Source organism: Neoarius graeffei, chromosome 17 (genome assembly GCF_027579695.1).
Source record: "Neoarius graeffei isolate fNeoGra1 chromosome 17, fNeoGra1.pri, whole genome shotgun sequence".
Classification (NCBI taxonomy): Eukaryota; Metazoa; Chordata; class Actinopteri; order Siluriformes; family Ariidae; genus Neoarius; species Neoarius graeffei.
The window spans coordinates 35,235,441-35,248,285 of NC_083585.1; the positions used below are offsets into that span (position 1 = coordinate 35,235,441).

General features: G+C 39.6%; 1 protein-coding gene and 1 pseudogene across 1 annotated transcript; both read left to right on the plus strand.

The window, feature by feature from the left end:
• Positions 1 to 7,618: 7,618 nt before the first annotated feature.
• Positions 7,619 to 8,565, plus strand: LOC132901143 (olfactory receptor 52K1-like; annotated as a pseudogene).
• Positions 8,566 to 11,382: 2,817 nt separating this feature from the next.
• LOC132864686 (olfactory receptor 52K1-like) lies at positions 11,383 to 12,339 on the plus strand. Its single transcript, XM_060898101.1, has one exon. It carries the CDS (start codon positions 11,392 to 11,394, stop codon positions 12,337 to 12,339), a length of 948 nt encoding a protein of 315 aa, XP_060754084.1. The 5' UTR covers positions 11,383 to 11,391.
• Positions 12,340 to 12,845: the final 506 nt, after the last annotated feature.

The following is a 12,845-nucleotide window of genomic DNA, read 5'->3' on the forward strand; positions in this document are numbered from 1 at the left end:
AGTGATTCGGGACTGAGCCGCTGTGTGTGTGTGATCCCAGCGCATATCACTTACCACTTGCAAGTGGAAGGATGGCAAGCCTAAAGACATTCATAACTACACAATGGGCAGTATTTGCATCAGTATTTGCAGTATTTTCATACTTTTATACTCTTTAATGAAAGGTGATACAAGGCGGAAGTCCGTGCCGTTTTTCAGCAGTCGCGTCACATGACCAACGCCAGCGAATCAGGAAGGTGGATGTCACAGTGACGTTGTCCAATGACGACGCCAGCTAGAGCTCAGCACAGTGTATCCGCGTATTCTCAATGTTTACACAGCACCAGAGCTGACACGATCTGGATTGAATACGTGGACCCTGGCGGATTCCCGTTTCCCGGCGTTTCCAGGCGGTTTAATGTAAACGGACAGTGCATCCGCAAAGAAAATGAGACAGATATGGTCTAATGTAAACTTGGCCATAGAGGAACTGAATCATCTGAAAGGCACTGATTAATTATAGCCAAGGCCACTGGGTCAGTAATGGGTAATACCTCTTTAAATGAACAAGTCAGTAGGATATTGATAGGACAGATAGTGGGCTTCATTTGACTAACAATGTTTCACAGCTGAAAGAGGGAAGCAAGCTCAAATTATTCAAAGGAATTCAGTGGTAGAGCAAGCACTGTACAGTCATCAATTGGACTGAAATTTAACTTCTTATGGCATCAATTTGTGAATGAAGAAACTCAAATTATTAATAAGTGAAACAAGATGTGTCAGCACAATGAGAAGCAGTGGGGTTAATGACTGTAATGATAGTATAGAAAAGTACTTATGGATTATGAAGTTGTTTGTAACAAACTCTGAAAAATAAGTGACTTGGGCTACTTTTACTAAGCACCAGTAAGTTTTAAGACATTCCCTTAATATTTGGTAAGATACATGTAATTTATCATTTTTCCAATTGCGTCAGCTTTTCTGCACTCCTGCCTGAGTGCACAAAAATTCACATTGAACCAGGGCTGGGCACGAGTTTTAAGTGTACTAGATTTTAGATGAACAAAAAGTTCAAGGTATCAGCATACGTGATGAACTGCTAAGGTATAGTCAAGCCTTCAACCCAGTGCACAGGGTTGGGGCCACTTTAACGAAAGTCCATGTTATCATCAAGTCACAAGCACATTGCATGGGGTGGGGCCAATTTAATGAACATCCAAGGTATGGTCAAGCACCAGGCCCAGTGCATGGGAGTGGGGCCACTATAATGAAACTGCAAGGTGTAGTCAAGGCCTGGGGCCAGTGCACAGGGGTGGGGCCACTTTAACGAGCATCCATGATATCAAGCCCATCGCATGGGGGTGGGGCCAATTTAATCATCCTCCATGACATAGTCAAGCCCCGGGCAAAGTGCATGTGGGTGGGGCTGTTTTAATGAACTTCCAAGGTACAGTAAAGGGCTGGGTTCAGTGCACAGAATGTGGGGTCACTTGAATGAGCTTCTATGGTATCATCAAGCCCTGGGTCCAGTGCAGGGACTGCTTTATTGAGCCTCCAAGGTATAGTCACTCTCTAGGCCCAGTGCACAGGAGTGAGGCTGTTTTAATGAATCTCCAAAGTATAGTCAGGCCCAGTGCATGGTGTGGAGCTGCTTGAATGAACAACCAGGGTATAGTCATCCCCTGCTCCCAGTACAAGGTGTGGGACTGCTTTAATGAACCTCGAAGGTATAGTCAAATCCCAGACATGATGTGGGGGATGCTTTAATGAACCTCCAAGGTATAATCAAACTCAAAGCCAATTGCATGGGGGATGGGGCCATTTTAATGAACCACCAAGGTATAGTCACTCCCTGGGCTCAGTGCACAGGGGTGAGGCTACTTTAATGAATTTCCAATGTATAGTCAAGTCCCAAGCCCATTGCATGGGGGGTGGGGCAACCTTAATGAACCACCAAAGTATAGTCATCCCCTGGGCTGAGTGCACAGGGTTGAAGCTGCTTTAATGAACCTCCAAGGTATTTTCACCCATTTGGCTGAGTGCACAGGGTTGAGGCTGCTTTAATGAACCTCCAAGGTATAGTCACCCCCTGGGCTGAGTGCATGGGGGTGGGGCCACTTTAATGAACCTCCAAGGTATAGCCAAGCCCCATTCACAGTGCATGATGTGGGGATGCTTTAATGAACCACCACGGTATAGTCACCTCCTGGGCTGAGTGCACAGAGTTGAGGCTGCTTTAATGAATCTCCAAGGTATAGTCACCCCCTGGGCCCAGTGCATGTTGGTGGGGCTGCTTTAATGAACTGCCAAGGTATCATCAAGCCCCAGGCCGAGTGCATGGTGTTGGGGCTGCTTTAATTAATCTCCAAGGTATAGTCAAAACCCAGGCCCAGTGCAAGGTGTGGGGCTGCTTTAATTAATCTCCAAGGTATAGCCAAGTCCCATTCACAGTGCAAGATGTGGGGCTGCTTTAATGAACCTCCAGGTATAGTCAAGCCCCATTCACAGTGCATGGTGTGGGGCTGTTTCAATGAACCTCCAAGGTATAGTCAAGCCCCAAGCACAGTGCATGTTGGTGGGGTCCAGTGCACAGGTGTGAGGCTGTTTTACCAAATCTCCAAAGTACAGTCAGGCCCATTGCACAGTGTGGGGCTGCTTTAATGAATCTCCAAGGTATAGTAACCCCCTGGGCTGAGTGCACAGGGTTGAGGCTGCTTTAATGAACCTTCAATGTATAGTCAAGCCCCAAGGCCAGTGCACGGTGTGGGGCTGCTTCAATGAACTGCTAAGGTATAGTCAAGCCCCAGGCCCAGTGTATGTTGCTGGGGCCAGTTTAATGAACCTCCAAAGTATAGTCATCTCCTGGGCTGAGTGCACAGGTGTGGGGCCACTTTAATGGCCATTCAAGGTATAGTCACCACCTCGGCTCAGTGCACAAGGGTGAAGCTGCTTTAATGAACATGCAAGGTGTAGTCAAGACCCGGGCCCAGGGCAGGTGGTTTTGCAGCTTTAACGAACCTCCAAGGTATAGTCAAGGTTCAAGCCCATTGCGGGGGGGGGGGCACTTTAATGAACCTCCAAGGTATAGTGAAGCCCCAGGGCCAGTGCACGGTGTGGGGCTGCTTCAATGAACCTCCAAGGGAAATCCAATGCCCAGTGCACAGGGGTGGGGCTACTTTAATGAACCTACAAGGTATGGTCATCTCCTGGGCTTGGTGCACAGGATTGAGGCTGCTTTAATGAACCTCCATGGTATAGTCAAGTCCCAGGCCAAGTGCAAGATGTGGGGCCATTTTCATGAACCTCCAAGGTATAATTACCCCCTGGGCCTAGTGCACAGGAGTGAGGCTGCTTTAATGAACCTCCAAGGTATAGTCAAGCCCCAAGCCCTTTGTATGGGGGTGGGGCCACTTTAATGTTCCAAAGTCCAAATGTTCCACTTTAATGCTCCAAAATGTTGTGAAGCCCCAGGGCCAGTGCACGGTGTGGAGCTGCTTCAATGAACCGCCAAGGTAGAGTCAAGCCCCAGGCCATGTTGCTGGGGCCAGTTTAATGAACCTCCAAGGTATAGTCACTCCCTGGGCCCATTGCACAGGCATGGGGCCAGTTTAATGAACCTCCAAGGTATAGTCAAGCCCCAGGGACAGTGCAAGGTGTGGGGATGCTTTAATGAACCTTCAAGGTATAGTCAAGCCCCAGGCCCATTGCAAGGGGGGCGGGCACTTTAATGAATCTCCAAGGTATAGTCAAACCCCAGGCCCAGTGCATGTTGGTGGGGGCACTTTAATGAACCTCCAAGGTATAGTCAAACCCCAGGCCCAGTGCACGATGTGGGGCTGCTTTTTAAACCTCCAAGGTATAGTCACCCCCTGGGCCCAATGCACAGGGGTGAGGCTGCTTTAATGAACCTTCAAGGTATAGCCAATCCCGCAGCTCAGTGCAGGCAGTTTTGCTGCTTTAATGAACCACCAATGTATAGTCAAGCTCCAAGCCCATTGTATGGGGGTTGGGCCACTTTAATGATCTTCCACGGTGTTGTCAAGCCCTGGGCCCAGTGCATGGGGTGGGGCTGCTTAAATGAATCTCAAAAGTTTCATCAATGGGTGGTGTAGTGGTTAGCACTGTCGCCTCACAGCAAGAAGGTCCGGGTTCGAGTCCCATGGCTGACGAGGGCCTTTCTGTGCGGAGTTTGCATGTTCTCCCCATGTCTGCGTGGGTTTCCTCTGAGTGCTTCGGTTTCCCCCACAGTCCAAAAACATGCAGATTAGGTTAACTGGTGACTCTAAATTGACCGTAGGTGTGAGTGTGAATGGTTGTCTGTGTCTATGTGTCAGCCCTGTGATGACCTGGCGACTTGTCCAGGGTGTACCCCACCTTTTGCCCGTAGTCAGCTGGGATAGGCTCCAGCTTGCCTGCAACCCTGTAGAACAGGATAAAGTGGCTAGAGATAATGAGATGAGTCCCCTTTGTCTTTTGCCTGGACAATAAGGTGTCCATGATTTCTAAAAAGTTTCAAATTTCAATTCATCTGACCACAGGACAGTTTTCCATTTTCACCATCAGAAATGAGCTTGGGCCAAGAGAAGGCAGCATTGTTTCTGGATATTGTTTACATATGGATTTACCATTCATTTGTGGATATTGTGACAAACTTTGTTCACAGTTGATGATTTTTGGAAGTCTTTCTGGGCAACTTCTATTACAGAATCATGCCTGTTTTTTAAGGTAGTGCCACCTGAGGCCACAAAGATCATGGGTATCCAGTGTTGGGTTTCTGCTCTGTTCCTTCCAGACAGAGATTTCTCTGGATTTTCTAAATATTTTAATGATATTATGGACCATAGGTAATGTGATTTATACTGAGGAATGTTATTCTTACATTGTTGCACTATTTGACCAGCTTTTCCAGTCTCTTGTTACCCCATCCCAACTTTTTTGCTGCTTGTACTAAATTCAAAATGAACATTTAAAAAAACCAATAAGATTTCTCAGTTTCTAAATTTATGTTGATTTTGTACTATTTTCAATGAAATAGAGTTCCCATGATTTGCAAATCATCACATTTTATTTTTATATATATTTTACACAGCATCCCAACTTTTTTGCAATTGCAGTTATAGATGATATCAGTTTTCACTGTTTTATTTTAATGTGCCCATGAAATACTGAATCAAAGTTCTGAATTTATGATGTGATTGAATGAATAGGCTACCCAAGCAATTATTGGCTTTGATTAAGGTTAATTTCATGTAGGTATAGTTTGCATGCAGCCTAATAATCCATTAATAATTCTTCTGATTGCTTACTTGAAGTAAGCCATGCATTTACTGTGCTTTAACTAGGCATAATAGTTACATTTAGATTTCCACAATTTTATATAAAAACATGATATAGACATGATAAATGAGTACAGTTAAAATTGTGATGACTAAATGAGTAGTGGAGAAACAGGCCTTGCTCTTCTGTGTCATTCTATGACTGTGAGCAAAAGCCTGTAGGAATAAAGCGGAGCCTTATGAGAAAACAACATATATAGAAAGAGACTCGTATCAAGGTTTTTACAAAAGCCAGAAAGGCCAAGCGGATAATAAAAAGATGTATTATGAATGGGATTTTGCCATTTTTGGTGGCTCAAAAGCAATGTTTCTTATGATTGTTGTATTATACAGAGTATACAATGGTGCTTGAAAGTTTGTGAACCCTTTAGAATTTTCTATATTTCTGCATGAATATGACATCAGATTTTCACAGAAGTCCTAAACGTAGATAAGGAGAACCCAGTTAAACAAATAAGACAAAAATATTATACTTGGTCATTTATTTATTGTGGAAAATGATTCAATATTACATATCTGTGAATGGCAAAATTATGTGAACCTTTGCCTCCAGTATCTGGTGTGACCCCCTTGTGTAGCAATAACTGCAACTAAACGTTTCCGGTAACTTTTGATCAGTCCTGCACGCTGGCTTGGAGGAATATTAGCCTATTCCCCCGTACAGAACAGCTTCAACTCTGGGATGTTGGTGGGTTTCCTAGCATAAACTGCTCACTTCAGGTCCTTCCACAACATTTCGATTGGATTAAGGTCAGGACTTTGACTTGGCCATTCCAAGAAATTAACTTTATCCTTCTTTAACCATTCTTGGGTAGAATGACTTGTGTGCTTAGACTCGTTGTCTTGCTGCATGACCCACCTTCTCTTGAGATTCAGTTCATAAACAGATGTCCTGACATTTTACTTTAGAATTCGCTGGTATAATTCGGAATTCATTGTTCCATCAATGATGGCAAGCCGTCCTGGCCCAGATGCAGCAAAACAGGCCCAAACCATGATACTACCACCACCATGTTTCACAGATGGGATAAGGTTCTTATGCTGGAATGCAGTGTTTTCCTTTCTCCAAACAAAATGCTTCACATTTAAGCCCAAAAGTTCTATTTTGGTCTCATCCGTCCACAAAACATTTTTCCAATAGCATTCTAGCCTGTCCACGTGATCTTTAGCAAACGGCAGACCAGCAGCAATGTTCTTTTTGGAGAGCAGTGGCTTTTTCCTTGCAACCCTGCCATGCACACCATTGTTGTTCAGTGTTCTCCTGATGGTGGACTCATGAACCTTAACATTAGCCAATGTGAGAGAGGCCTTCAGTTACTTAGAAGTTACCCTGGGGTCCTTTGTGATGCCTTGCTCTTGGAGTGATCTTGTTGGTCGACCACTCCTGTGGAGGGTAACAATGGTCTTGAATTTCCTCCATTTGTACACAATCTGTCTGACTGTGGATTGGTGGAGTCCAAACTCTTTGGAGATGGTTTTGTAACCTTTTCCAGCCTGATGAGTGATAACGGGGCTTTTTCTTTGGTCCTCAGAAATCTCCTTTGTTCATGCCGTGATACACTTCCATAAGCGTGTGTTGTGAAGATTAGACTTTGATTGATCCCTGTTCTTTAAATAAAACAGGGTTCCCCACTTGCACCTGATTGTCATTGCATTGATTGAAAACAACTGACTCTAATTTCACCTTCAAATTAACTGCTAATCCTAGAGGTTCACATACTTTTGCCACTAACTGATATGTAATATTGGATCATTTTCCTCAATAAATAAATGACCAAGTATAATATTTTTGTTTCATTTGTTTAACTGGGTTCTTTTTATCTACTTTTACGACTTGTGTGAAAATCTGACGATATTTTAGGTCATATTTATGCAGAAATATAGAAAATTCGAAAGGGTTCACAAACTTTCAAGCACCACTGTATGTATTTCTTTTCAAGTGAGTTTTGTTCTGACATTTGTCATTGCAAAACGTTAAAACTATTGTCTTCTTCTACACAGTATTTTATGTCTGTTGAAAAACAGCTTCTATTGATATTTTATATTAGAATATATTTAATGATGACATTAAATTTTGTCTATTGCATGTTGGAATAGCAATAACTATCTATCCATCTATCTACAACTAACTGATTATCTATGTCTAGAATTCATTTGTATGAACCTTGACATAACAGATAATACTCGTATTATGCTAGGACTGCACTTGTTAATATGATGTGTTAAGAATTAATTTGTAATTATTCATAGCAATCCTATCTTAATTGTGTGGATTAGGAAAGAATGCTTTGAGACTGTGTAGCATGCAAGATTTTCCACCACAAAATATTTCATTCTCAACCTTTAAGCAAAATGGCTTTCTGGCCTTGGGAGAATGGAGACCCATTTTATCTATGCCCTATTTCCTTATGTTTTTATTGTCTACTGTATCAAACTCCATTATAATATATTTAATTGTATCTCAGAAGACTCTGCACTCTCCAATGTATGTACTGATAGGTTTTACGAGTGTTGTGGACTTGTGTTGGCCAATATTTTTTGTACCAAATTTATTACTCAACTTTTTATTTGACTGGAATGGAATTTCTCTCGCGAGCTGTTTAATACAAATGTTTTTTATTCAGATTTTTGGTGCATTTACCGTAGTCTACTGTACTGGTGTGGATGGCTCTAGATTGGTTCTTTGCTATATGCAGACCACTTTATTATCACAAACATGGAATTCCGCAGCTTTCTAAAGTTTATTATTGTGCCAGTTGCTAGAAATCTGTTCTTGAATATCATAATGATCTATTTGGCTGGGAAATTGAATTTCTGTAGAATAAATGAAATAGATCACTGTTTTTATGAACATGTGGGATTGGTTCAGTTGGCATTTGGAGATACTTCTATTAACAACCTAAATGGCCTTGTATCTGCTTTTCTTATTCCAACATCAGATTTTCTTTTCATTACTGCATCATATATGATATTTGCTTCAGTACTGAAATCAGGAAAAGCCCACTTGAAGGCTGTCAACACTTGTATTACATATATTATGGTCAAGTCAGTCAATTTAGCATTTGCCTTGATTGCTTTTATGTCATACAGAATAAGAAACAATTTTTCTCCTAATATTCGTGTTTTTCTGAGTACTATGTACATACTATCCCCAAATTGTTTTAATCCAATTATTTATGGAGTAAGAACAACTGAAATAAGGAACCAATTTCTTAAACTTTTCAACCATATGAAAGTCTTACCACAGTAATATAATTATATATATATATATATATATATATATATATATATATATATATATATATATATATATATATATATAAAAAATAGTGAGCTGGTGTAATATTTGCAGGGTTGTTTTCATACTTATTTATTGAAATAAGTTTTTATCCATTTTTATCAAATAATTGTTGCCTGAAATGATTAAATGTCACACCACATGCACAGAATTAATTCTGGGCACCATAGAGTTAACCAAAGGTTATGATGGAAATTAGGTCTGGATGGAAATGTCATTTTTAGCATGGCATAATGGTAATAATTTTGGTGATGGAATACAGTTTCATACAGCTTTAAGAAAATGTTTTTTTCAGTCAACATACCGGTAATGGTTTATTCTAGTGTATATACATTCAATCATTAAAGTTAATTGTGCTGGTTTAAAGGCTTTATTGTGTCTTTTATATTTTACAGAATATAATGAGAAGAGGTTTTGTTACATTTTGATGACAAAATTCACAACCAAGGATGAATGAAAACTTAGGTACAGCCATCAAGTTGTAGTAAGGCAATTCTATCTAAATGTCAACCTTGTCATGGAAAAATATAAATATCCGTCCGTCCATCCATCCATCCATTATTCATAACCGCTTATCCTGGAGCCTAGCAGGCAAGCTGGAGCCTATCCCAGCTGACTATGAGCGAGAGGCGGGGTAGACCCTGGACAAGTCGCCAGGTCACCAAATGCACGGCTGACACATGGAGACAAACAACCATTCACACTCACACCAACAGTATGGTCAGTTTAGAGCCACCAATTAACCTAACCTGCATGTCTTTGGACTGTGGGGGAAACCAGAGCACCCGGAGGAAACCCACACAGACACGGGGGAGAACATGCAAACTCTACACAGAAAGGCACCTATCGGCCACTGGGCTTGAACCCAGAACCTTCTTGCTGTGAGGCAACAGTGCTAACCGCTACACCACCATGCCACCCAAAATAAAATTATGAGCACAGGAATTCAAAAGTAGTTTGAAAAGAGGCAGATGTTGGCTTTGCATCAATTGGAGGAAGTACATGCTTGCCGTTCCCTCTTCGGTTGAGAGTTGTCATATGACAGGAGAAAGTTAGGTGGTGAGTGGATGGGAATTGTCAAGACCAAACTGTGTGGAAAAACGATGGTGTAAAATGCCCCAACATCCAAAATAAAATGTCACATCCATATCACCAGGGTCTTTTTTTTAAAAGGTCTTCAAAAAATAAGGAATATTTTCAAATCTACACATTTTTTTTGTTCATGCAAGTATCTTTCTTGTTATACATATGCTTGATGCGTCTGGCAATTGTCTTTAAAAGTTAGAATTCATAGAAAATGTGTTGTCTCCCACAAAAGTTTGTCCATTTGATGTCATTTCCACATCATATTAGGCTAATAAATTGCTGCATACTTGCAGTGGACGTAAAAAGTCTACACACCCTTGTTAAAATTGCAGGGTTTTGTGGTGCAAAAAAAGATAAGTAATGCAAGATCTTTTTCCACCTTTAATGTGATAGAAAACAAAAATTCAAGTGAAAAAGAGAGAGAAAAAAATTTAGGAAAAAAGAGGATAACACAGCACTCACTCTTTTTACATTTACCAATTAAGTCTACCAACTTAGCACATGTTGATTTTGCAGTTATTCCTCTCATCCTTGAAAAAAATGCTCCAGATTTATCAAATTGTGAGGGGATTTCCTGTGCAAAGCTCTCTTCAAATCATTACACACGTTTTTGATTGGATTGAGATTGAGGATTGAGATCTGTTGTACTTTAAATGAAATAAACAGTTCCCAAGGTTTGCAAATCATCACATTTTGTTTTCATGTATGTTTTACACAACATCCCAACTTTTTTGGAATTGGGGTTGTAGATGGTATCAGTTTTCACTGTGTTTTATTTTAATGTGGCCATGAAATACTGAGTCCAATTCATGAAATTATGTCATTTAATGAAGAGGCCAGCCAATTAATTATTGGCTTTGAAAAGGGTTCATTTAATGTAGGTATAGTTTGCATGCAGCCTAATAATCTGTTAATAATTCTTCTGATATCTTACTAGAACTAAGCCATTTATTCACTGTGTTTTAACTTGCCATAACAGTTACATCTAGAATTCCAGAATTATCTTCAAAAACATGATTATTGAGGTAAACATGATTATGGACCCAAGCCAACATTGTGATGACTGAGTAGTGGAAATAAACAGGCCTTGCTCTTCTGTGTCATTCTATGACTGTGAGCAAAAGCCTGTAGGAATAAAGCAGCGCCTCATGAGAACACAACATATATACAGAGAGAGACACTCGTGTCAAGGTTTTTACAAGAGCCAGAAAGGCCAAGAGGATAATAGACAGATGTATTATGAGTGAGATTTTTCCATTTCTGTTGCACAAAAGCAATGTTTATGCTCTTTGCATAATACAGAGTATGTGTATTTGTTTTCAAGTGAGTTTTGTTCTGACATTTGTCATTGCAAGACTTTAAAACTGTTGTCTTTTTCTTCTACACAGTATTGTATGCCTGTTGAAAAACAGCTTCTATTGATACATAATTTGTATTATAAAATATTTAATGATATTATTAAATTTTGTCTTTCATGCATGTTGGAATAGCAATAACTATATATCTACAACTAACTGATTATCAATGTGTAGAATTTATTTGTATGAACCTTGACTTATAACAGATAATACTGGTATTGTGCTAGAACTGCACTTGTTAATATTATGTGTTAAGAACTAATTTGTAATTATTTGTAGCAATCCTATCTTAATTGTGTGTGGATTAGGAAAGAATGCTTTGGGACTGAGCAGCATGCAAGATTTTCCACCACAAAATATTTCATTCTCAACCTTTAAGCTAAATGGCTTTCTGGCCTTGGGAGAATGGAGACCCATTTTATCCATGCCCTATTTCCTTATGTTTTTATTGTCTACTATATCAAACTCCATTATAATATATTTAATTGTATCTCAGAAGACTCTGCACTCTCCAATGTATGTACTGATAGGTTTTATGGGTGTTGTGGACTTGTGTTGGCCAATATTTTTTGTACCAAGTTTGTTACTCAACTTATTATTTGACTGGAATGGAATTTCTCTCATGAGCTGTTTAATACAAATGTTTTTTATTCAGATTTTTGGTGCATTTCAGTCTACTGTACTGGTGTGGATGGCTCTAGATCGTTTCTTTGCTATATGCAGACCACTTTATTATCACAAACACATGGAATTCCACAGCTTTCTAAAGTTTATTATTGTGCCAGTTGCTAGAAATCTGTTCTTGAATATCATAATGATCTATTTGGCTGGGAAATTGAATTTCTGTAGAATAAATGAAATAGATCACTGTTTTTGTGAACATATGGGATTAGTTCAGTTGGCATGTGGAGATACTTCTATTAACAACCTAATTGGCCTTGTATCTGCTTTTCTTATTCCAACATCAGATTTTCTTTTTATTACTGCATCATATATAATAATATTTGCTTCAGTACTGAAATCAGGAAAAGCCCACTTGAAGGCTATCAACACTTGTATTACACATATTATTGTCATGACAGTCAATTTAGCATTTGCCTTGATTGCTTTTATGTCATACAGAATAAGAAATAATTTTTCTCCTAATATTCGTGTTTTTCTGAGTACTATGTACATACTATTCCCAAGTTGTTTTAATCCAATTATTTATGGAGTAAGAACAACTGAAATAAGGAACCAATTTCTTAAACTTTTCAACCATTTGAAAGTCTTACCACAGTAATATAATGAAGTAGGCTGGTGTAATATTTGCAGGGTTGTTTTCATATGCATTTTATTGAAATAAGTTTTTATCAAGTTTGCCAAATAATTGTTGTCTGGAATGATTGTCACATCACATGCACAGAATGAATTCTGAGCACTAAAACTGTATAACATTCCACTAGCAGTTGAAAATATACAGTTAAAATCATGCATAATCAATTGCTAATAAAACATGATGGTCTATTTTACAATTAAGACTTTGAATATGTACAAGAGATTTTCATAGTCTCTATAGGTTAATATTTTGTCTGAAATCACTGAGACAATGACCATATTTCATCCCAATGGAGTGAGTGAGTGGGGGGGAGAGATGAGATAGACAGTTAGATTCCATGGGAGTTCAGGGGAGCACAGCTCCCCCACTTTGAGTTTACACAGAGTATGTGAAACTCCTGTATTATAATTTGATAGAAATTCAATTAATTTCAGTTTTATTTATATAGCACTTTTAGCAGTGGACATTGT

Excerpts from the sequence above, each read along its gene's own strand:
- LOC132864686 (XM_060898101.1), top strand. The coding sequence starts at position 11,392 with ATGCAAGATTTTCCACCACAAAATATTTCATTCTCAACCTTTAAGCTA.